We start from the raw sequence: 23,679 nt of genomic DNA, 5'->3' as shown, positions 1-23,679 counted from the left end.
TATGAAAACAAAGAACCAAACATTAAATTAAAAAATCTTCACTAGGGAAAAATCATAAATTTGAGTGAGACAAATACAAGAACCATGGTTTCATGGACTAAGAATTTTCTAATACACTTGCCATGATCCATGTAAAACAAAAAAATAAGAAAACATCAAGTGGTTTCATTGCCTTGTGTACTGTCCAAATTCCTAACCCCGATTACTCGTCCAACAGTGGTAGTGTAGTAGCCACTGCTGTTTGTTACTATTGCCTGCACGTGCTTTGAATCTAAGGCAAAATGGTTTTAGTTCTTGGTTGAAGTTATCAATATTTGAAATTGTTGCCTATTAAGGAAACTGGAAAAGTGGCTCTAATGGCCATGCTGTTGAATTTATTCTTTGCACTGACATTAAGAAAGCTTTAAAAAATTCTGATGCCTGGGTCTCACTTTGAGATTGTTTTAATTGGTCAGGCTACTGCCTCCATGAGGATTTTAAAGCCCCCTAGGTGATTGTAATGTACAGAGAAGGTTGAGAACCACTGTTTTAGAGACGATTGTGGATAACTTTCTGAATTATTTTGTGAGAGAAAACAATTCTGGATTTTGTGAAAAGTCTTAAAATCTATTCCTCCTGTATTTGGAGGCCAGACTATACATAGTGAATTACAGCAGTTCTGTGCTAAACTTAATTTGAAGTAAATATAGTAAAAATGCCACGATGTTAGAAATGACCTCAAAGTATAATACATTTATTTTGCCTTGCCCAGGTATTGTTTTAATTATAGAAGTTTCTGCCTCTTATGTTTAGAAAATTGGCTTAACTTTCCCCTAGTTTCACCCTACTGTAACATATCAGTATTAAAATCTTCAAACTAGTTGTTTTTGTTTGCAGATTGTTTTCTTAAAAGTTACTAGTCTTTTCCCAGGATGTTTTTGCAGGTTTGTGTTGTTGCTTGTTTGTTTTTCCTGGAAGTCCTTGAATAGATAATTATGGGAACTAAAGAATGTAACAACCCTTCAAAAAGCACAGAAGTATCTAGTCACTCTTTGGTAATGAAGTAGTGGGTTATGTTGATTTGTGCTACCTTCCTATGCTTCCTTATTTAACTGGAGGACATTTTTGAAAGAAATTTGGAATGGCAACCAACTTTAGAGGAGAATTTTGTCTGACATTTTACATTTGAAATAATACACCTAGACATCCAAGGGGAATGGCTGACAGGCATGTAAAATGTTAGACTGAATTTTGAAAATACGAGACTTGTAGGTGATACACACTTATGAATCACTTGCATCGGATGTAGCATGGTATTTAAAAGTAAGGCCAGTGAGGCCCCTTGCTCCTTGAGTTTGAATTCCTGCTTCATCCCTTCTTAACTGTGAAACTGTAGGTAAGCTTTTTAACATGGCCGTGCCTCTGTTTTTTCATCTGGAATATGGAAATAATAACTATGCATTTGGCTTCTTGTGAGGACTGAATAAGTTAAAATGTGTAAAACCTTTTCACTAGTATCTGGTACAGAGTAAGTGCTCAGAAATTTTAGAAATATCAGCCATCCCAATAAAGCTCTAATGTATTTGTTTTGTAAATCTTTTGTGAAATTGCAATTTGAAAAATTTCTGATGTTGCTCTGCAAGAAACTGAAATATGTAGGGCAGTGTGTGTATCTATATATCTATATCTATATATCTATATTTATAGTACAATGGTTAGATTAACAGTTAAATTTCTATTTGGAAGATAGGATTTATGATTGAGATAATTATAGTTCTAAATAAAGATTAGAACAGGCTATATGTATTTTTTCCAAAATGGGTATATATTAGTGATTGTTTAAGAAAAGATATTTTCAGTTGTTATGTACAATTATATGTATATATTATAGTATGTGTGTAATCTGATTATGCCATACTTCACTCCTCCTTTACCTTTTTCAATTGTGACTTTTAGAAATTAACTAAAATTCTGTTCATAGAAGGTATTTTCAAAATAAAATCTTGACTATGAATTAGACCCATAATGGTTGGAAAATTATATTACAGCATATTAATTATTACTGTTTTTGCTTGTGTTTCAGTGAAGGGAGATGAAAGCTCAGATCCTCTATGTATCAGTTTGGCAACAAATAATACATAGGATACCGAATAATTACTATTTTGTTCTAGATGCTCCAAATATATAATAAAAGTGGTAAGCATATGACAATTTCTAATATTAAAGGTATCTTCAAGGCATCTAGATTGTTCAAATTATTTCCCTAGGAGACAATGATTAGAATGCTACAGAAATTCTATGTGACCAGGAATTGTGATGATTTGTTTGTAGAAGATTACTTAGGAAATGTGGTTCACTCCTAAAGTATTTTAAACATTTGACAAACCATTCTTTGCTTGTGTTTCCACAGTCATTAGATAATATTTTACCATTATCTGTATTTTTCAAGTGTCTTTCCTGACTGAAACCTTTGTTTCAGTTGCTGCTTTGTAGGGACATCATTGAAATCATGGAAAATACATAGAGAGTTAAGGCTATAGGACTGCATTCCCAGGAAAATATGGGTGCTTTTAGGACTGGCACTTATTAATAGGATATGGAAGAGAAGTCAGAGTTAATCCTATTCTTCCCTTTCTTTAGATCATACAGTGGGAATTTTCTTTCATTTTATTCTGCAGTCATACCTTTTTTTAAATTTGGTTTTACACTTTTGGTTGTTCATTAGTTGTAGATATTTGTGCCATTCAAGAACACTGCTGTTTGGTTGGGGGGGGGGTAGATATTTTGTCAGTGTATTTAACTGTGAATTAGAATTTATTTTTCAAGTAAACATTTATTGAGCAAATTTAGAGTATTGTTTTGATGCCAGGATAGAACCATAAAATCATGCAAATGTACTTGAGTCAGTGTCCACCAAATAGTTTGAAGAACTAGAGATTTGGTGATTTAGAGAATATTTGGGGAAATTTAGAAATTTCCTAAGCTAGGTATGGAGAATCAAGTTTATCATTGTACATGTATATTGAATGTATTAATACTGTCATTTTTTTGAGGTTAGGAAGTAATTTCCAGAAATGCTGTTGTTTATGAATATATAGGAGTTTAAGTTGGGTATCTTGAAAGTTTATTCAGTGCAGGGAGGCTTCATATTTTTACGCTCCAAATTAATCTGTGGCTTGTGATTATTTTAGAGCAGAGAATTTAATATTTACTCTTTGTAATCGAATTTCTTTGAATACTTTTGTGTCATTTTCCTCCAAACCTCACCAGATCTCACAGATTATTTTGTGCAGTTTGGAAAAGTACTTCTATTAGAAAATGAATTCACTTTATACAACTTCTGTGACTATTTAATACTGGGTTGCTTTTGTTGTTTTGTTACCATAAAACATGGCAAAGTTAATGATTTGGATAAGTAAACAAAAGAAATGAATAAAGTAAGATAAAGTAGTATTAATGGGTGTTTTTTGGTACCAGTTTTATCATGAAGGGCCTCATACCTCTTCAGTTTTTCAGAGTTCTGTTAATTTCATTTATGTGTCTTGAGGTACAGTATTTTATGTTTAGAAATAGACAAACTTCACAAATTTATTTATAACATTTATGTTATTAAATACTGTAGAAAATGTTTTTACAAGACTACGTTTCAGTTAATTCCTAACTGATTTTTTATTAGACAAAAGCCCAATCTAGAAAGTAACTGAAGAAAGGATTAAAATTGTTTCCTTTTAAGATAAAAAGAGCTTAATTTAAAACCATTTTCCTCTTTTTTATGGAGCTACATTATTATTTTTGTTCTACATTAGCTAGTTTGTTATACTGTAAAATTACAACATGGAGGATGTATAGTAATATAGTTATTCAGAGTACTTTCAAGCAAAAACAAATAGTGTATTCATCTTAAAATTTATATTTTCTTAGGATTAAGTTTTATTAGATTTTACAGATAAGTCAATATTAAAATAATGCTTTTTCCTACTCTAAAACACTTGTATGAATTTAAGTTAGTAGAAGCTGTTATTTTATGAATGTTGGCAATAGACTATTGATTCAAAATTTGGGAAGTAGTAGCACATTTACATTTTTAGATTAAAATATTTCAAAGTTGAGGATTGCTAAGCTTTACTTTTTAAATTTATTTTTTAAAAATTTTTCTCAGAAACATACTTGATAATTTTTTTAAGTTTATTTTGAGAGAGAGCACTTGTGCATGCTCAAGCAGGGAAGGGATAGAGAAAGAGGGAAAGAGAGGATCCCAAGCAGGCTCCATGATATCAGCATAGAGCCCTGTGTGGGGCTCGATTCCATGAACCATGAGATCATGACCTGAGCTGAGATCCAGTCAGATGTTTAACTGACTGCACCCCTAAATTCATTTGTAATTTTGCTTTACTCCTATAAATTAAAAAATGTTATTTTTTGAACTCATGTAAAATTTTATAAGAATAGAAAAAGTATTCTTTAGAAATGATAATTGATTTGGTTTTTAAAAAATGTTCACGTATGCATTATTCAAATGTGTGTGTGTATTCAATTTTTTTTTAAACATTTATTCATTTTTGAGAGTGAGAGAGAGCATGAGTGGGGAAGGGGCAGAGAGAGACGGAGACAAAGAATCTGAAGCGCCTCCAGGCTCCAAGCTGTCAGCACAGAGCCTGATGTGGGGCTCAAACTCACAGACCACGAGATTGTGACCTGAGCTGAAGTGGGACGCTCAACCTGCTGAGCCACCCGGATGCCCCCTTTTATTTTTTTTAAGTTTATTTCTTTTGAGCGTGGCGGAGGGGCAGGAAGAGGTGGGGGGACAGAGAGAATCTCAAGCAGGTTCCATGCTGTCAGTGCGAAGCCCGGTTTGGAGCTCGAACTCTTTATGTGACATCATGACCTAAGCTGAAATCAAGAGTTGGACACTTAACAGCTGAGCCACCCGGACACCCCTATAACTTTTTCTGACTTTTATATGTGTATTTAACTCTGCTATTGCTTAAAAACTTCTTTTGTTCTAGTTGTGTACACTCAAGGGAAATTAGTTTTGTTTTGTATATTGAGTATTTTGAGTTACTTTTTCACAGTAAAACATTATAAATATAGTTTGCTAAAATCTCAATGAGTATGTTTTAAAAGGGCAATATAGCATTAACAGAATCATACCTTGAGCATATAGTGATGAAAAATTGAATTCACTTTAACATTTCCTTTAACCAAAATTAGTCCTTACTCAGACACTCGGCACAATTTTTTTTCTCTTTAAAGGTATTTCTAATTCTCAAAACAGTTTTTAATTTTTCATTTTTTTTCACTTTTGAAGGAATGCTGGAGTTTTAAAAATTATAAATCTTTTTATTTGGCCTGTAATTTGGATATATTTCTCAACTTTTTAAGAGTCTCCCGCATTATATTTATTTTCTACATTTGACTTCTAGAATTTTTCTTAGGTTATATCATGATAGCCATACTAAGAGTATTTAAGATTCTTATAGAAGTTCTCCTTTGATGATGCATTAACATCTTAGTGTGAACTCTATGTAATGGTTTTAATGTATTTTCTTAGTTTTCTCATAATTTTTCATTAATCACAAAGTGATCAGTTATTGACTAATGTTATAATGCTATTTCATAATACATTTGTCTCTGTGTCCTTGAACATATTGATAATCTCTGAAAATCTTCTCCTTAGTACTAAAACCTTATCTTTTATAATCTTGTTACAGTCTTCTATATGGTACACTCATTCATCAAACTGTGTTAGATATAGGAGATACAAAAATGAGTCAAATTCTGGTTTTTAAGATACTTACATTATAGTGGTGGAAGCACATTAATAATTATAACAAAGAATGGTACATGGTATGTAATAAAGGTATATAATAAGGTGCTTTAGGACCACAGAAGACCGTGCACTTTACTTCCTGGGATTGGGGGACCAGTTGGAAAAAGACTTTAAAAATATGACCTGTGATAGGGCGCTTGGGTGGCTCAGTAGGTTAAGCATCCAACTTCAGCTCTGGTCATGATCTCACAGTTCCTGGGTTTGAGCCCCACGTCAGGCTCTGTGCTGACAGCTCAGAGCCTGGAACCTGCTTCAGATTCTGTGTCTCCTCCTCTCTCTGCTCCTCCTTTGCTTGTGCTCTGTCTCTCTCTCAGAAATAAATATACACTACAACAATTTTAAAAAATGACCTGTGAGCCTGATTCTTCAAAGATATGCTAGGGAACTTAGACCTACAAGGAAGGAAATTAGAGGCCACATGGTACAGCCACGCACAACTGACTCAGTACAATCACCCTATTTTGTTTTGATCGCCAAGGCCTGAGGGGAGTTGGGAATATAGAAAGTGACTACTCATGAGTGTGGAGTTTCTCTTTGGGGCTCTGAAAATGTTCAGAAGTTAAATGGTGACAGTGGTTACACAATTCTTTGAATATACTAAAACTTATTGATCTGTACACTTGAACAAGGTGAATTTTATGACCCCTGAATATTTCAGTAAAGCTTCTTAAAAATTACATTATGAAGCTTATGTATAGCTTATGAATTCAATAAGCTATTCCTTGAGACTGTTTAGAGAAGAACAGAGAAATGTAATGAAATTCTGATATCTAGTTTAGGGATTTCAAAATTAAAGGGAATAAAATCTCAAACCTCAAGAACCAAAAAATAAATGAAAAAGGAGATCGCTAGGGTGGGGAGAATGGCATCCTTAGTCTAGATCATTCTATGCATGTCATTATTAGCTATTGGTCATGATAATAGCTATTACTAGCTATTAGCATTTTTAAACCTTTGTTATTTAAAAAAAAGTTTTTTTAATGTTTAGTTTTGAGAGAGAGCAGGAGACAGAGTGCAAGTGGGGGAGTGGTAGAGAAAGAGGGAGACAGAATCTGAAGCAGGCACCAGGCTCTGAGCTGTCAGCGTAGAACCGGATGTGGGGCTTGAATTCATGGACTGTAAGATCATGACCTGAGCCAAAGTTGGACACCTAACTGACTGAGCCACCTAGGCACCCCTAAACCTTGTTATTTTCTTAAAAAATGTTTTTAATGTTTATGTTAGACATAGTGTGAGCGGGAGAGGGCAGAGAGAGAGTGAGGCACAGAATCTGAAGCAGGCTCCAGGCTTTGAGCCTCTGTGCTGACAGCTCAGAGCCTGACACCGGGCTCAAACTAACAAACCGTGAAATCATGACCCGAGCCCAAGTTGGATGCTTAACTGTCTGAGCCACCTTAGGCACCCCTAAACCTTGTTATTTTTAAGTGTAGACCTAAAAGTGTACAAAACCAAGATATATAGCTACAGGCTTTCTGATAAAACACCTGTGTAACTGCTACACTGTGCAAAAATGGATCATTACCAGGACTCCAGAAGCTCTTTTCCTGTCCTCTCAAGTATTTATGCCCTTCTCTCCAAAGGAACTACTACCCTGACTTTTGTGGCACTATGTTCCTTTCTTTTTGTGTCTTTAAAGTAGTTTTACCACCTAATTTTGCCAACAACCAAGAAATAATGCTTTTTTCTTTTAATGGTTATATATGGAACTGATAGTATGCTTTTTTTTTTAAGTTTTTACCTGAGCCAAAACCAAGAGTTAGACACTTAACTGAGCCACCCAGGCACTCCAGTAGTATGTTTTTGTTTCTTTTTGCACAATTTTTAAGTACGAGATTTATCCTTTTTTTGTGTGTGTGTGTAGTTATGGTTCATTTATTTTAATTTAAAATTATGTATTTATGTATTTATAACACAAGCAAAAAGGGGAGGGGTGGAGAGAGAGAATCCCAATCAGGCTCTGTGCTGTCAGTACAGAGCCCTATGTGGGCTTGAACTTATGAACCATGAGATCATGATCTGAGCTGAAACTGAGTCAGACACTTAACCAATTGAGCCACACAGGCGCCCCATTTGTTTTCATTTCTTTTTTTAAAGAATTGTTTTTTTCAATGTTTATTTATTTTTGAGACAGAGACAGAGCATGAACGGGGGAGGGTCAGAGAGAGGGAGACAAAGAATCTGAAACAGGCTCCAGGCTCTGAGCAGTCAGCACAGAGCCTGAAGCGGGGCTTGAACTCACGGACCGCGAGATCGTGACCTGAGCTGAAGTCGGCCGCTTAACCGACTGAGCCACCCAGGCGCCCCTCGTTTTCATTTCTGAATAAATAATTTGTATTGTAGGGTATAAATTTATTCATTCTACTCTTGACAATTTTTTTAGTTTTCAACTATTGCAAATAATAAGGGAAATAACTGCGTGTCATTTCATGAACACGTATGTGCATTTCTGTTGGATGTGTCTGGGTTTCATTGCTGGAATTGTTGGGTCATTGTACACTAGAGGTAGAGAATAGAGGTAGGATGAAACCCTCTGGATGGGTAATTCTCTTCATCTGGTTGAGTGTTACTCCTGTGGAGGATGCCTATGATAAGCATTGAGATGAATCACCAAGATTGATATGCCAAGATTCACATGGTCATTACCACTGGCTCATCCAAATGCCTCTTCTGCAGGTTTCCTTATCTTTGTCTTCCATACTTGTACCTTCTGAGCCCCAGCCAACCAACTTAACCAGTTACCACTGTGTGGCAGTCTATATGTGGTTACCTTAGGTTTCTTCCATTTCCATTCAGAAAGGATGTAGGGTGTGCCCAAAGGGAAAGTTTCTTCTTAGCATTGTTCCTTCAGGGATGTCCCTGAATGGGCATGTAGTCAGGCAGTAGTGCATGCTGGCTTGCAATGGCATACTGTGTTGACCAATTTATGGATCATACTTGATTGTTAAAATATCCTCTGTCAGCTGGTCATAGGAAACCTTCCTGGGAAGACCGAAATATGATTTTTGAATGTTAAAACACCCTTGCATTTTTGTGATGTCTCATGTAGGCATGTTATGCAATCTTTTTAATGTCTTGCTAGATTTGGTGCTAGTGTTATTAAAGGAGTTTTGTTTATAAGGAATATTGGTCTATGGTTCTTTTTTCCCCACTTTGTTATGTCTTCTCTGGATTTGGTATCGGGAACAGAATGAGTTGGGAAAGGTCTCCTCTATCATCTGAAAATTTTTATGTAGGATTATATTTCTCCTTTGAAAGAAATTTCATTTTTTCCCCATGGTTCTTCCATTTTCTGTTTCATTTCTGCTTTGACTTTTACTGTGTTTGATTTGCTTTTTCTAGCTTCTTGAAGTAGCTATTATTTTAGATCTTTGTCTTTTGTAATAGAAGTGCTTAATGCCAGAAACTGCTTTAAAGTTTATATGTTGAGAGAGAGAGAGTGAGAGAGAGGAGGAAGAGTGGGGAAGGGGTGGAGATAGAGGGAGAGAGAGAATCCCAAGCAGGCTCTGTACTGTTAACACAGAGCCTGATGCAGGCCTGAGGCAGAACCAAGCATCGGACACTTAACTAATTGGGCCACCCAGGCACCCCCAGAAACAACTTTTTAAGTGTTCGTCAGGTGCAGCCCATATATTTTGAAGTGTGTCCATTTTTTAGGTTATTTTTTAATGCCCCTTTATTTATATTAATTTGGATCCAATAACTGATTTTCTCAGCTTTTGTTTTCCTCTGAATATCTTTAACTTTAGGCATATTTTCATATCCTATGATAAGCTCTTTTCTTTCTTTTTTTGATAAGCTCTTTTCAGATGTACAATTCAGTGTTTGGTATTTGTCACAAGTTGTGCAACTATCCCCATTAAAAACTTTTATAACATCTTATTCAATATTCCTACATACATTTACTGTTAATTCCCATATCCTTTTCTACCCCGACTCCCTGTTTCAGGCAAACGTTAATTTCTGTCCTTAACACTTCTCTTTTCTGGACTTTTTATATAAATGGAATCGTGATATTTGGTCTCTTGTGTTTGGCTTCTTTCACTGAGTAAAATGTTTTTGAGCTACATCCATATCATAGTGTGTATCAGTAGTTCATCCTTTCTTATTGCTTAATAGTATTTCATTGAATAAATATACATATTTCTAAGTTTTGACTGTTAGGATTAATGCTGCTAAAAATATATATGTACAAACCTTTATGTGAATGTGTTCATTTCTCTTGGATATATACCTAAGAGTGGAATTACTGGGTCTTTTGGTAAAGTCATGTTTAATGTTTAAAAAATCCAAACTGTTTTTCAAAGTGAGTGTACCATTTTTATATTCCTGTTGACTATATGGAGGTTTTGCTGATTCTCTGTATCCTTATATCCTTGTCAATATGTTGTGTCTTTCTTTAAAATCCACCCACCCCCCACTGGCAACCACTGTTTCTCTCCACTTAAGGTCTTTTTTTTTTTTTTTTTTTTTTTTTTAATTCATTTTGGCTTAATCTCTGACCTATTTCACTTAGCATTATAGCCTCTAGGTCCATTTGTGTACCTGGGAAGATTGCTGCCTTGCCTTTTTTTTTTCTTGAGTGACTGATATTCCATTGCAAATACATGTACCAGATTTTCTTCATCCATTCATCTATGGATGGACTCTTGGGTTGCTTCCATTTCTTGGCTATTATAAATCATGCTGAAATAAACATAGGAGTGCATGTATCTTTTTCAAATTAGCGTTTTTATTTTCTTTGGGTAAATACCTGGTACTGAAATTATTGGATCATATGGTAATTCTGTTTTTAATGTAAGAAACCTACATACTATTTTCCCTAGTAGTGGAACCAATTTACATACCCTTCAACAGTGCATGAGGGCTCCTTTTTCTCCACGTCCTTGTTTACACTTGTTATTTATTCTGTTTTTGATGTTGGCTGCCAGATGTGAGGTAATATCTCATTGTGATTTTAATTTGCTTTTCCCAGCTGATTAGTGATGTTGATCATCTTTTCGTGTGTTGGCCATCTGTATGTTGTCTTTAGAAAAATTCTATTCAAGTCCTCCACTCATTTGTAATTTGATTGTTTGTTTTTTGGTGTTGAGTTATAGAAGTCCTTTATATATTTTGGATATTAGCCCCTATCAGATATGTCATTTATAAATATTTTCTCCCATTCAGTAAATAGGCGGTGGTCTGCTTTGTGATGGTTTCCTTTGCTGTGCAAAAGCTTTTTATTTTGGGGTAGTCCTAGTAGTTTAATTTTGCTTTTGTTGCCCTTGCCCAAGGTGACCTATCTAGAAAAATATTTCTATGGCTGATATCAAAGAAATTACTGCCTATGTTTTCTTCAAGGGGTTTTATGGTTTCAAAGTTTCACATTTGGGTCCTTAATCCATTTTGAGTTTATTTTTCTGTATGGTGTAAGAAAATGACCCAGTTTTATTATTTTTCATGTAGCTCTCCAGTTTTCCCAGCACCGTTTGTTGAAGAGACTATCTTTTCCCCATTATATATTCTTGCCTTCTGCATTGTAGATTCATTGAACATATAAGTGTGGGTTTGTTTCTGGGCCCTCTATTCTGTTTCATTGATCTGTGTGTCTGTTTTTGTGCCAATACCATACTGTTTTAATTACTATAGCTTTGTAGCATACATTGAAATCTAGGATTATAATACTCCAGCTTTGTTCTTTCTGAAGACTGCTTTGGCTATTTGGGGTCTTTTGTGGTTCCATACAAATTTTAGGATTATTTATTCTAGTTATGTAAAAAATGTTGATTATCTTGATAGGGATTGCAGTAAATCCATAGACTGCTTTAGGTAGTATGAACATTTTAACCATGTTGGCTCTTCTAGTCCATGAGCATGGAACATCTTTCCATTTATTTGTGTCTTCAATTTCTTCCATCAACATTTTATAGTTTTTGGAATATAGGTCTTTCACCTCCTTGGTTAAGTTTTGTTCCTAGGTATTATTTTTGGTACAATTGTAAGTGGGATTGTTTTCTTAATTTCCCTGTGCTATTTCATTATTAGTGTATAGTAATTAAGTAGATTTCTATATATTTTGTATCCTGTGACTTTACTGAATTCATTTAACAGTTCTAGTAGGTTTTTTTTTTTTTTTTTTTTTTTTCTGGAGTCTTTAGCGGTTTCTTATACACATTTTAATATAATCTGCAAATAGTAAAGTTTTACTTCTTCGTTACCAATTTGGATGCTTTTTCTTGTCTAAATGCTGTGCACAGACTTCTATGTCAAATAAAAATGGTGAGAGTGACCATCCTTGTCTTGTTCATGATCTTAGAGGAAAGGGTCCCAGTTTTCACCATTGAGTATGATGTTAGCTGTGCATGTTTCATATATGGCCTTTATTACGTTGAGGTGTGTTCATTCTACATCGACTTTGTTGAACATTTTTTATCATGAATGGATGTTGTACTTTATCAAATGTTTTTTCTGAATCTGTTGAGATATTTTCTCTTCTTAATGTGGTATATCATTTTGAATATATTTATGAATATTGAGCTACCTTTGCATATCTGGAATAAATTGCACTTGATGTGAATGATTTTGTTTAATGTATTATATTTGGTTTGCTAATATTTTGTTGAGGAATTTTTTATGTTTATCACAGATATTGACCTGTAGTTTTCTTTTTTTGTAGTGTTTGGTTTGGTATCAGGGTAATGTTGCCCTGCTAGAATGAATTTAAAAGCTTTCTTCCTCTTCTGTTTTTTGGAATATTTGAGAGGAATGGGTATTGATTCTTCTTCAAATTTAAATCCTTTAAATCATGTAAATGTTTAGTAGAATTCACCTGTGAAGCTGTCTGGTCCTGGATTTTGTTTGTTGGGAGATTTTTTGACTACTGATTCTATTTCATTGCTAGTAACTGGTCTGTTCAAATTTACTGTTGCTTCCTGATTCAATTTTGGAAGGTTATGCTTCTAGAAATCTATCCATTTCTTCTAGGTTGTCCAATTTATTGGCATAATAGTCTTACCTTTTATTTATGTGGTGTAGTTTGTTATTTCTCCATTTATCATTTCATTTGAGTTCTCTTTTTTCTTGATGAGTCTGGCTAAAGATTTATCAATTTTGCTTATATTTTCAAAGAACCATCTCTTGGTTCTTCATCTGTCATTTTCATTCTTGCCATCCTAGTGGATGTGAAAATGTATCTTTTGGTTTTAGTTTGCATTTCACTAATGATATTGAGTATCTTTCCATGTGCTTCTTAGCCATTTGTATATCTTCCTTAAATAAAAGTTTTCAAAAATTGTTACCATTAATATTTTTTTTGTCTCTTTATTGTTGAGTAGTAAGAGTTTGTTTCTGGGTACAGGTCCCTTATCCTGTATATGGTTTACAAATATTTTCCCCCACTTTGGGTTGTCTTCTCACTTTGATCTCCTTTTGAATCACAAATTATTTAATTTTGATGGAGTCCAGTGTGTATCCATATTTTTGTTGCTTTTGCATTTGCTTTTGGTGTCATACATAGGAAGTCATTATCTAATCCAAGATGGCGAATATTTATAAAAGTTTCTCCTAAGAGTTTTAAAATCTTAACTTATATTTAGGTCTCTGATCTATTTTGAGTTAATTTTTGTATGTGGTATGAGGTGGGATATAACTTTATTTTTTTGCAGGTGGAGTTCCAATTTTTACATCACCATTTATTTTATTTTTATTTATTTTTTCAATATATGAAATTTATTGTCAAATTGGTTTCCATACAACACCCAATGCTCATCCCAAAAGGTGCCCTCCTCAATACCCATCACCCACCCTCCCGTCCCTCCCACCCCCCATCAACCCTCTGTTTGTTCTCAGTTTTTAAGAGTCTCTTATGCTTTGGCTCTCTATTACTCTAACCTCTTTTTTTTTTCCTTGCCTTCCCCCATGGGTTTCTGTTAAGTTTCTCAGGATCCACATAAGAGTGAAAACATACGGTATCTGTCTTTCTCTGTATGGCTTATTTCACTTAGCATCACACTCTTCAGTTCCATCCACATTGCTACAAAGGACCATATTTCATTCTTTCTCATTGCCACGTAGTACTCCATTGTGTATATAAACCACAATTTCTTTATCCATTCATCAGTTGATGGACATTTACGCTCTTTCCATAATTTGGCTATTGTTGAGAGTGCTGCTATAAACATTGGGGTACAAGTGCCCCTATGCATCAGTACTCCTGTATCCCTTGGGTAAATTCCTAGTAGTGCTATTGCTGGGTCGTAGGGTAGGTCTATTTTTAATTTTCTGAGGAACCTCCACACTGTTTTTCAGAGTGGCTGCACCAATTTGCATTCCCACCAACAGTGCAAGAGGGTTCCCATTTCTCTGCATCCTCTCCAGCATCTGTAGTCTCTTGATTTGTTCATTTTGGCCATTCTGACTGGCGTGAGGTGATATCTGAGTGTGGTTTTGATTTGTATTTCCCTGATGAGGAGTGACGTTGAGCATCTTTTCATGTGCCTGTTGGCCATCCGGATGTCTTCTTTAGAGAAGTGTCTATTCATGTTTTCTGCCCATTTCTTCACTGGGTTATTTGTTTTTCGGGTGTGGAGTTTGGTGAGCTCTTTATAGATTTTGGATACTAGCCCTTTGTCCGATATGTCATTTGCAAATATCTTTTCCCATTCCGTTGATTGCCTTTTAGTTTTGTTGGTTGTTTCCTTTGCTGTGCAGAAGCTTTTTATCTTCATAAGGTCCCAGTAGTTCATTTTTGCTTTTAATTCCCTTGCCTTTGGGGATGTGTCACGTAAGAAATTGCTACGGCTGAGGTCAGCAAGGTCTTTTCCTGCTTTCTCCTCTAGGGTTTTGATGGTTTCCTGTCTCACATTCAGGTCCTTTATCCATTTTGAGTTTATTTTTGTGAATGGTGTGAGAAAGTGGTCCAGTTTCAATCTTCTGCATGTTGCTGTCCAGTTCTCCCAGCACCATTTGTTAAAGAGACTGTCTTTTTTCCATTGGATGTTCTTTCCTGCTTTGTCAAAGATCAGTTGGCCATACATTTGTGGGTCTAGTTCTGGGGTTTCTATTCTATTCCATTGGTCTGTGTGTCTGTTTTTGTGCCAATACCATGCTGTCTTGATGATTACAGCTTTGTAGTAGAGACTAAAGCCTGGGATTGTGATGCCTCCTGCTTTGGTCTTCTTCTTCAAAATTACGTTGGCTATTCAGGGCCTTTTGTGGTTCCATATGAATTTTAGGATTGCTTGTTCTAGCTTCGAGAAGAATGCTGGTACAATTTTGATAGGGATTGCATTGAATGTGTAGATAGCTTTGGGTAGTATTGACATTTTGACAATATTTATTCTTCCAATCCATGAGCACGGACTGTCTTTCCATTTCTTTATATCTTCTTCAATTTCCTTCATAAGCTTTCTATAGTTTTCAGCATACAGATCTTTTACATCTTTGTTTAGATTTATCCCTAGGTATTTTATGCTTCTTGGCATCACCATTTATTTTAAAAGGCTATTCTGTGTTCACTGAGTTGTTGTGGAACCTTTGGCAAAATCACTTGACCCAAAATGATTTATTTATGGACTCTTAATTCTCTTCCGTTGATCTATGGGACTAGTCTCTTGCCTGTACTTCACTGTTGTGATTACTCTAGCTTTGGAATATTTTTGAAATCAAAGGGTAAGTTCTCTCTCTCTCTCTCTCTTTTTTTCCATATTGCTTTGGCTGTTTTGGGTCTATTACATTTCCACATGAATGTAAGGATCATTTTTTATTTCTAAAAAATACAAAAAAGCTAGATTTTACAGCAGTTGATTCAATCTATAGATTCTTTAGGGGAGACTTGCTATCTTAACAATATTGAATCTTCCAATCCATGAACAGGGAATATCTGTGTGTTTATCTTTAATTTCCATCTACAATGTTTGTAAGTTTTAGTGCACAAGTCTTGAAACTCTTACTCTTTATTTCTAGATATTTTCTTCCTTTGTTGCATGAAATATATTGTTGATTTAATTCTCTAATTGTTCATTGTTTACTGGAATACAATTGATTTGGATTTTGACCTTGTATTCTGTAACCTTTCTGTACTTGTTTATTCTAATTTATATGTGTATGAGTATAGTTCTTTGGATTTTCTGCATATAGAATGTTGGATGCAAGTAAAATTTAAGTTTTCCCTTTCCATTTGGATCCTTTCCCCCTTTTTTTTTCTTGGCAGAGAGTACTCCAGTATAACGTTGAAAAGTGGTGAAAGCAGGCATCCATGTCTCATCCATGTTAGGAGAAAGGCCTTCTGTCTTACACTATTATGATATTTGTGATAGGTGTTTTAACCTTTAATCAGGTTGAGGAAGATATTTTCTAGTCCAAGTTTGAGAGTTTTTATCACTAATGTCTACTTTAATAATTTCTCTTGGTTATATGTCGCTTTTTCCTCTTTTTTCCCCTGTTTTTTAATTACATGGAAGACACTGTGTATGTATATTGTAGTTTTGGATTATGTTATCCTCTTAAGATTTAAAATTTTTGTTCTGGTAGGTGGTTAAATTGCTAATGGATCACTTGGATTTTATCAAGATCTAGTTTAAGGGCACATCTATTTAATTTTGTTTTCATGCTTTTTGTATCTTCTATGGCATAACTTTTCTGGGGTCTCCGCTGAATGCCTGGGTTGTTTTTCCAGGGTGCTTCTATTCTGGCTTGGCCCAAACTGCAAAATCTCCCAAGCACTCTGTTGCCTCCAGAATCTCTTCTCAGCTTTCAACCTCTTAACATAGCTACACTAACTATGGAGTCTTGCCCTGTAGCTTTGTGGACTAGGAGTTCGCTGAGGACCTGGAGAATTACCATGCAAGCTTCTGGGTTTCATCCTCTGTGGCTCTAACTGTGGCACACAAATCCCAGTTGCTATAAATAGCCTTGACCTTTGATTTCTGCATCCTTAATTCAGTAAAACTGCTCCATGCTTGACCTCACTTCCTGCCCATGGTTCAAATAATTTTGGACGAATCACGCATGTTACCTTTCTCAAGGATTGTAGCCCTTCCATGGGTGCTGTGCAACGCCTGCAAACAGTTTTATATGTTCTCTAGGTTTTGTGTCCAGTTGTTTATCATAGGGCAGTTACTTTTGCAGCCAAGACAAGACTTCCCTAGTTTGTCACTAAACTTCTACCATTCAATAAGGAAGCACTTGGAGGTAATACAGGCAATCATTTGGATTCTGGGCATAGTCTTCTCATCTCTTGTTTAATTTCTGCCCTAGTTCTCTAGTAGAAGCTGGATCAGGCGCCTCAGTCAATATATACAACTCTTCTTCTTTGTTCAGTGCATGAGGAGCCCAAAGTGGCTTTTTTTCCCATGTTATTTTTTCCATGTTATTTTAATAGGATTTTGAGAGACAGAAAAAACACATGTGTTACAAGCATTCGTGTTCCCTCCTGTCATTGTGCGTATTGCCTGTAGTACTTTGTTTTCATCACTCATTTCTAGATAAACTGAGAGAGAGGATTTTAGTTTCTGAATTTGGCCACAACACTATCTCCTGTCTCCATACTCTTTAAAGAGTATGGAGAAGTGATGGTGCTTGATTTGTGAAGTTGGGTCATATTAGGCTATGTACCTCTGACTTGTTTACTAGAATAGTTACGCTTAATGCTGCATTGCCATGTAAGTAATCCAATTACCTTGAGGCTGCCATGCTTTGAGGGAACTGAAGCTACATGAACAGGTTATGTTTAGATCCTTTTTTTTTTTTTTTTTTTTGATAGTTCCAGTGTAGGACCATTTGAGTCTCCCTAGATAAGGCCCAGACATTGTGGAACACAGATAAGCCAACTTTTCGATGTTTTCTCCAAATTTCTGCCTCATAGGATCTGTGACATAATATTATTATTTTTATCACTGGGTTTCAGAATAAGTTGTTACATGGAAATAAATAATAAATGGAATAGACTTTGGTACCAGATATGAGATGTTGCTATAACTTTTGGACTGAAGAGTGGGCAGAAACTGGAAGGAAACCTGAAGGTCCTCAAGGAGGCTGTCTGTGAGGGCTTTAAGGAAGTTGAGGAAAATGTTGAAAGCTGGAGGAAAGGAGACTGGAAATCTTTGTTATATATATTAAAGAAAATCTAGCAAAATTGCTACTGCCATAGTATGGAAAACATGAAAATCTATCTAATGAACTGAGGATTTAGTTTCCAAGCAATTTGGAAATTCAAGAGATTTCCAAGCAATTACTGCATGTGTTCTGATTCTTAGTTTTGAATGAGTGTGCTATAGAAGTTGTTCTATGCTTGCCCCACAGTGGTATGTTGGATGTGTGTGGGCTAACATGCCACTTTGTTTCATAGGTCTTCAGATCAAGAGGATTGTCCTTGGGGAACTACTTCTGGGAGCCTAATCTACACTTGGACCTGATTTAGATGATGAGGTCTGAGACTGTTCTGATGCCATAATGGATTGAGACTTTGGAGGTCTTGGGGGAGGGTGTAGTATATTCTACATATGGGAATGATATGAACTGGGGCCAGAGGGCAAACTGCATCACACTTTATTATCCAAAGGTTGTCTCGGTAATATTTTCTAAGCTTTCATCTACTTTGACTTAGCTGTTCCCATCAAGAAGGGGAATATAATTATCCTTCCCTTGGATCTGTGCAGGCTTATGAGTGCTGTGACCAAAGCATAGAGTAGAAGTGATGCTGTGTGATCTTAAAAAGGTAGTTCACAAACGGTAACGTAGATTTCACCTTATTTTCTGGAACACTTGTACCTGGTGTCTTGGACCATCATGCAAGAAATCCAAATACCACATCCAGGTTGTGAGGAAACCCAAGCCATGTGGGGAGGCAATGTGTAGGGGCTCCTGTCAACAGTTCCAGAGCCCAGCCATTTGAGTTTTCCTTGCTGAAGCCATGGGTATTGTACAGAGACAAGCCAGCTTCATCATGTTCATATCCAAATTCCTAAGCTTCAGGACCCATAAACTTAATAGAATAGTTGTGTTTTATACACTAAGCCTCGAGGTAGTAACTGGAACAACTGGATAACTTATAAACCATGTTATAAAGAATCATCAGCGTTCTTGGTGTATAGTAAGAGTAAAGAGGCCTGGTAATGAGTGAAGTGAATTTCAGTGAAAAAGTCTGACACATTTTATTGCCTAATGGCTTGCTTATTCATTTATTTGGTTTTGGGATGCTAAGTCCTTTGGCTATCTGAATTCCAGAGAGTAGATGTGCCACTGTACTAGTTTATTTGTAAACGTTCCATTTAGTTTGCATTGTGTTCTACTTGATTTAAAACTCAATAAATATGATTCCTTCAGTTTGCCTCAATATTTTACACATAGATTTGAGATGAATACATATTAAATATTTTGTCAACTTTTTAGAGGGCATTATTCATGAGTTTTAAAAAATGAAAATGACTTATAGATGACCTAGGATATAGGTAATTATATATTAATGTTAACCTCTTTTATTAATAAGGGTTAAAGTCTATATTTTAAGGGAGTTTATTCGTGATCTATATATACATAACTTGAACACTTTTATGAGATGAAGATAAAAGCAAGTTTTTCTAGCAGATAAAAATGTTTCTATAATTTGAGGGTTTTACTGCCATCTAGTGGCATTCATTTCTGTGGTTTAAATTCCTTTTAGCTTTATTTCTACTCCTCTTTTAGGATTATTTTCTCAATACTTAAGACTTTTCTTTTAAAGGAAAAATATATTTCAGCTGCCTAAACAGACGATAGATTTTTTTGAAGAAACATTGTATTCTACAGAAGCCTCACATATATATGTATATATATATATAAATTTAATATAAATGAATAAATATGACCATGTTATTCATTCTTAGGTATGTTTTTTTTTTCCTGCACTTTATTTTCATTTGCTTGGGTTCCCCTTATTTTTCCATCCATAGAATTTCTGACTCCTGCCCTAAGGTAGGTCATAAGTCTAGGTTTTCTTCATGTGCATATAATTCAGTGAATGAATGAATATAATTATGTAAACAAACACAATGTATGTGCTTTTGTTATGTTTTAGAAAAAAGATCACGCGTAATTTTCTGCATGTTACTTTTCTTAGCACATCAAAAACCTAAGAAGTAATGCAGTTCTGTTAAATGTGTGCGTGATTTTAAAAAGTACAGATGTATTTTAATTTTGTTTTCAGCAACTTCTCTTTTGATAGACATTTTTTTGCCACCTTGAACATGACTGTGATACATATCTGTGGATGTATATCATTATATAGGGGTAACTTTGTTTCTCTGAGATAGCTTTTTAGTAGTGAGATTGCTGGGTGAAATAACATTTTTAATGGAATACGTGTTTGAATAGATGTTACTATATTGCTTTTAAAAACTGTGTATGAGAATACCTTTTTCCCTACATTACCATTAATACATTTTATAGCATTTTAAACATTTCTGCCTGTATAAGAAGGTCAAATGATTATTTAATTTCCTGATTACTAGAGAATTTGAACAACTTTACATGTGTGTTGATCCTGAATTTTTCTGAGTTTTCTGACTTTAATGCTTGCACTTTGTATATTGTAAGATGTTAACCCCTTGTTTATCACCTCGGTTTACAAATATTTTGTACACAAGCCAACAAAGTTTTAACACTTCATACAATTAAACAGGTGTATCTGTTTTAGGCACTGAATTTCCTAGGCATGTAATTAAAGTCTCTCTCACACATGGATTGTATATTCCAAGTTCCTTCCCTGCCTTTTTTTCACTTTGCAAAGTTTTTATTGTCTGAGTTTTAAGTTTAAATCTTAATCCATCTGGAGTTATTAAACTTTTCAAAATTGAAAGATAACATATACACAGCAAAGTACAGTATTAAAGGATTATCCCAAAGTAAACAGACCCGTGTAATCACCAGCCAGTCACTGAGAATAATTTGTATTTTTTTTTTTAAAGTTTATTTTGAGAGAGAGCACACATGCATGTGTTGGCTCTTGTGGGGGAGGGGCAGAGAGAGCTGGACAGAGAGACAGTCTCAAGCAGGCTCTGTGCTGTCATTGCAGAGCCCAAAGCGGGACTAGATCCCACAAACTAGGACATCATGACCTGAGCCCAAACCAGGAGTCAGATGCTTAAACAAGTTACTCAGGTGCCCCTCTTGTCTCTTTGTAATTATTAAAACTGCATTATCCTCAATATCCTTGTCATGATATCTGTGATCATTGCCTTCCTGATTTTGTTCCTATTTTTGCCTCCTAAACTGGATCCCTAAACATTACAGTTCAGTTTTTTTGCTCATTGACCTTAATATAAATTAATACAATGTGTATTTTTCATATTCAATGTCTTCTTAAAATTTCATTGGTGAGTGTTATCTACATTGTGGTGTGCAGCAGTTCTTGCTGTGTGGTATTCCATTGTATGAATATGTAATTATTCCACTGTTGATGGATATTTGGATTTCTTTTTCGGTGAATGGCTACATGGAATATGGCTATGAACATTCTTGAACATTACTCTTGATGCTTTTGTGCATATATTTCAGTTGGATATATATTTCAGAGAGAAACTGATGGCTCATAGAACATGTAGATTTCTAGCTTCAGTAGGTCAGTAATTATTGTCTCAGAAGTTTTCCAAAGTCATTGTACCAGTTTATTCTTCTACTAGTGAGTAAGAATTCCATTTCACATCTTCACCAACACTTAGCATTGTCTTTATGGGTGGTTACAGGTATCTGACTGTAGTTTTGGTTTCCATTTCTGATAAAGTAGAACAACTTTTCATATGCCCAGTGGTCACTAAATTAAGAATTGTTCATTGTTCTTTCTGGGCCACTTTCTTATTAGGCAGACATTTTCTTATTGATTTATAGGAATTCTTTATATATTTTGAATCATGCCCTTTGTCTTCCACTTTTGGTCATCCTTTTCTTTTTTAACTTCTTATGGGTGTACATATTTTATGATTATTGCAAGCTCTTAATTCTACATTTATTTTCCTTTATATTTAGTGCTTTTTGTGTCCTGTTGAAGAAATCTTAAAATACCCTAAATTAATGAAACAGTTTCCTAGAAGAATTTTATTGAGTTCAATTTACAATTCACTTAAAATTTTTGATGTTAGTTATGGGAAAGTGGTCAATATTCACTTTTTACATATAGAAATTCATTTGACTTCATAGCATTTATTGAAAAAGGCTGTACATGCTCTGTTGAACTGATAAATCTTGAACATAAATCAAGTGTTTACTATCCTGGATGTGTTTCTGGACTTTGTGTTTCTTTCATTGACAATACCATAAAGTTAAGGACCCTACTGTATTTAATTACTGTAACCTTACACTAAATCTTGAAAGCTGCCTGTATTCACTAGCTTTTTAAAGATTGCCTTAGCCCTTGTTGGCTTTTGCATTTCCATAAACATTTTAATGATAGCTTTTTAATCTTTTCTTTTTTAAAATAAAATTTTTTTTAACGTTTATTCATTTTTGAGAGGCAGAGACAGAGCATGAACAGGTGTAGGGCAGAGAGGGAGACACAGAACCTGAAGCAGGCTCCAGGCTCTGAGCTGTCAGCACAAAACCCCATGTGGGGCCCAAACCCAGGAACCTGGAGATCATGACCCAAGCCAAAGTGGGATGCTCACCCACCTGAGCCACCCAGACGCCCCTAGCTTTTTAATTTTCTATAAAAGTACACTGTTGTGATTTTTATTGAAATTTCATTCAATCTCTAGATCATTTAGAGAAGAATTACAGCTTCATAATATTGAATTTTCAAGTCTGTGAATATGGTATGTTCTTAAACTTAGCTTCTTTAAAATCTTCTAAAAATATTTTATAATTTTCAAAAGAATCTTGTACATCTTTAAATAGACATTTCTAGGTGTATTCATATATTAAGTGTTATAATTTTTAAGGTTTTTTTCTGTAGAAGATATTTGTCTTTTCTCCCCCATTTAAATATTTCATCATTCCTTTTTATAAGTGTGGGCTCATGGATATTTACTTCATACTTTAGGTTATATTCCAGTGCTGTGTACTTTATTATTCTAATTGTTCCGGCTTTGGCTGTTGAACCCTCTTTCATTTGCCTCTTGTATTCCTTTGACATAATCCCATTGTTTTGTTCTTAAGCACTTGTTTATTTATTTATCTTTAAAAGTTATTTATTTACAACCAAGTTAGTTAGCATATAGTGCAATAATGATTTCAGGAGTAGATTCCAGTGATTCATCTCCTATGTATAACACCCAGTGCTCTTTCCAACAAGTGTCCTCCCTAATTCCCCTTACTCATAGCCCATCCCCCCATGCACAACCTCTTCAGCAACCCTCAGTTTGTTTTCTGTATTTAAGAGTCTCTTGTGTTTTGTCCCCCTCCTTGTTTTTATATTATTTTTGCTTCTGTTCCCTTATGTTCATCTGTTTTGTATCTTAAACTCCTCATGAGTGAAGTCATATGATACTTATTTTTTCTAATTTCGCCTAGCATAATACCCTCTAGTTCCATCCATATAGTTGAAAATGGCAAGATTTCATTCTTGATTGCTAATACTCCATTGTACGTATATGTGTGTGTATACATATATACACACATACATATATACACACACACACATATATGCTTGTATACACACACACACATACATGTATACCACATCTTCTTTATCCATTCATTCATCGATGGACATTTGGACTCTTTCTATACTTTGGCTGTTGTCGATAGTGCTGCTAGAAACATAGGGGTGCATGTGCCCCTTCGAAATAGCACACCTGTATCCCTTGGATGAATACTTAGTCGTGCAATTGCTGAGTTGTAGGGTAGTTCTATTTTTAATTTTTTGAGGAACCTCCATACTGTTTTCTAGAGTGGCTATACCAGTTTGCATTCCCACCAGCAGT

General features: G+C 35.0%; 1 protein-coding gene across 2 annotated transcripts in view; it reads left to right on the top strand.

Annotated features, from left to right (window-relative positions):
- Nucleotides 1–19,110, top strand: part of TDRD15 (tudor domain containing 15) — a 36,400-nt gene extending 17,290 nt beyond the window's left edge. For both annotated transcript variants that reach the window (XM_042933584.1, XM_042933583.1), the window contains 2 exons: nucleotides 2,063–2,175; nucleotides 18,135–19,110. In XM_042933584.1, coding sequence (XP_042789518.1) covers nucleotides 2,063–2,121 — 59 coding nt within the window. In that variant the 3' untranslated portion in view covers nucleotides 2,122–2,175; nucleotides 18,135–19,110. The remainder of the gene's footprint in view (nucleotides 1–2,062; nucleotides 2,176–18,134) is intronic.
- The last annotated feature ends 4,569 nt before the right edge of the window (nucleotides 19,111–23,679 follow it).

This window comes from Panthera leo, chromosome A3 (assembly GCF_018350215.1).
Source record: "Panthera leo isolate Ple1 chromosome A3, P.leo_Ple1_pat1.1, whole genome shotgun sequence".
NCBI lineage: Eukaryota > Metazoa > Chordata > Mammalia > Carnivora > Felidae > Panthera > Panthera leo.
This window is presented reverse-complemented; position numbering and strand designations above follow the sequence as displayed.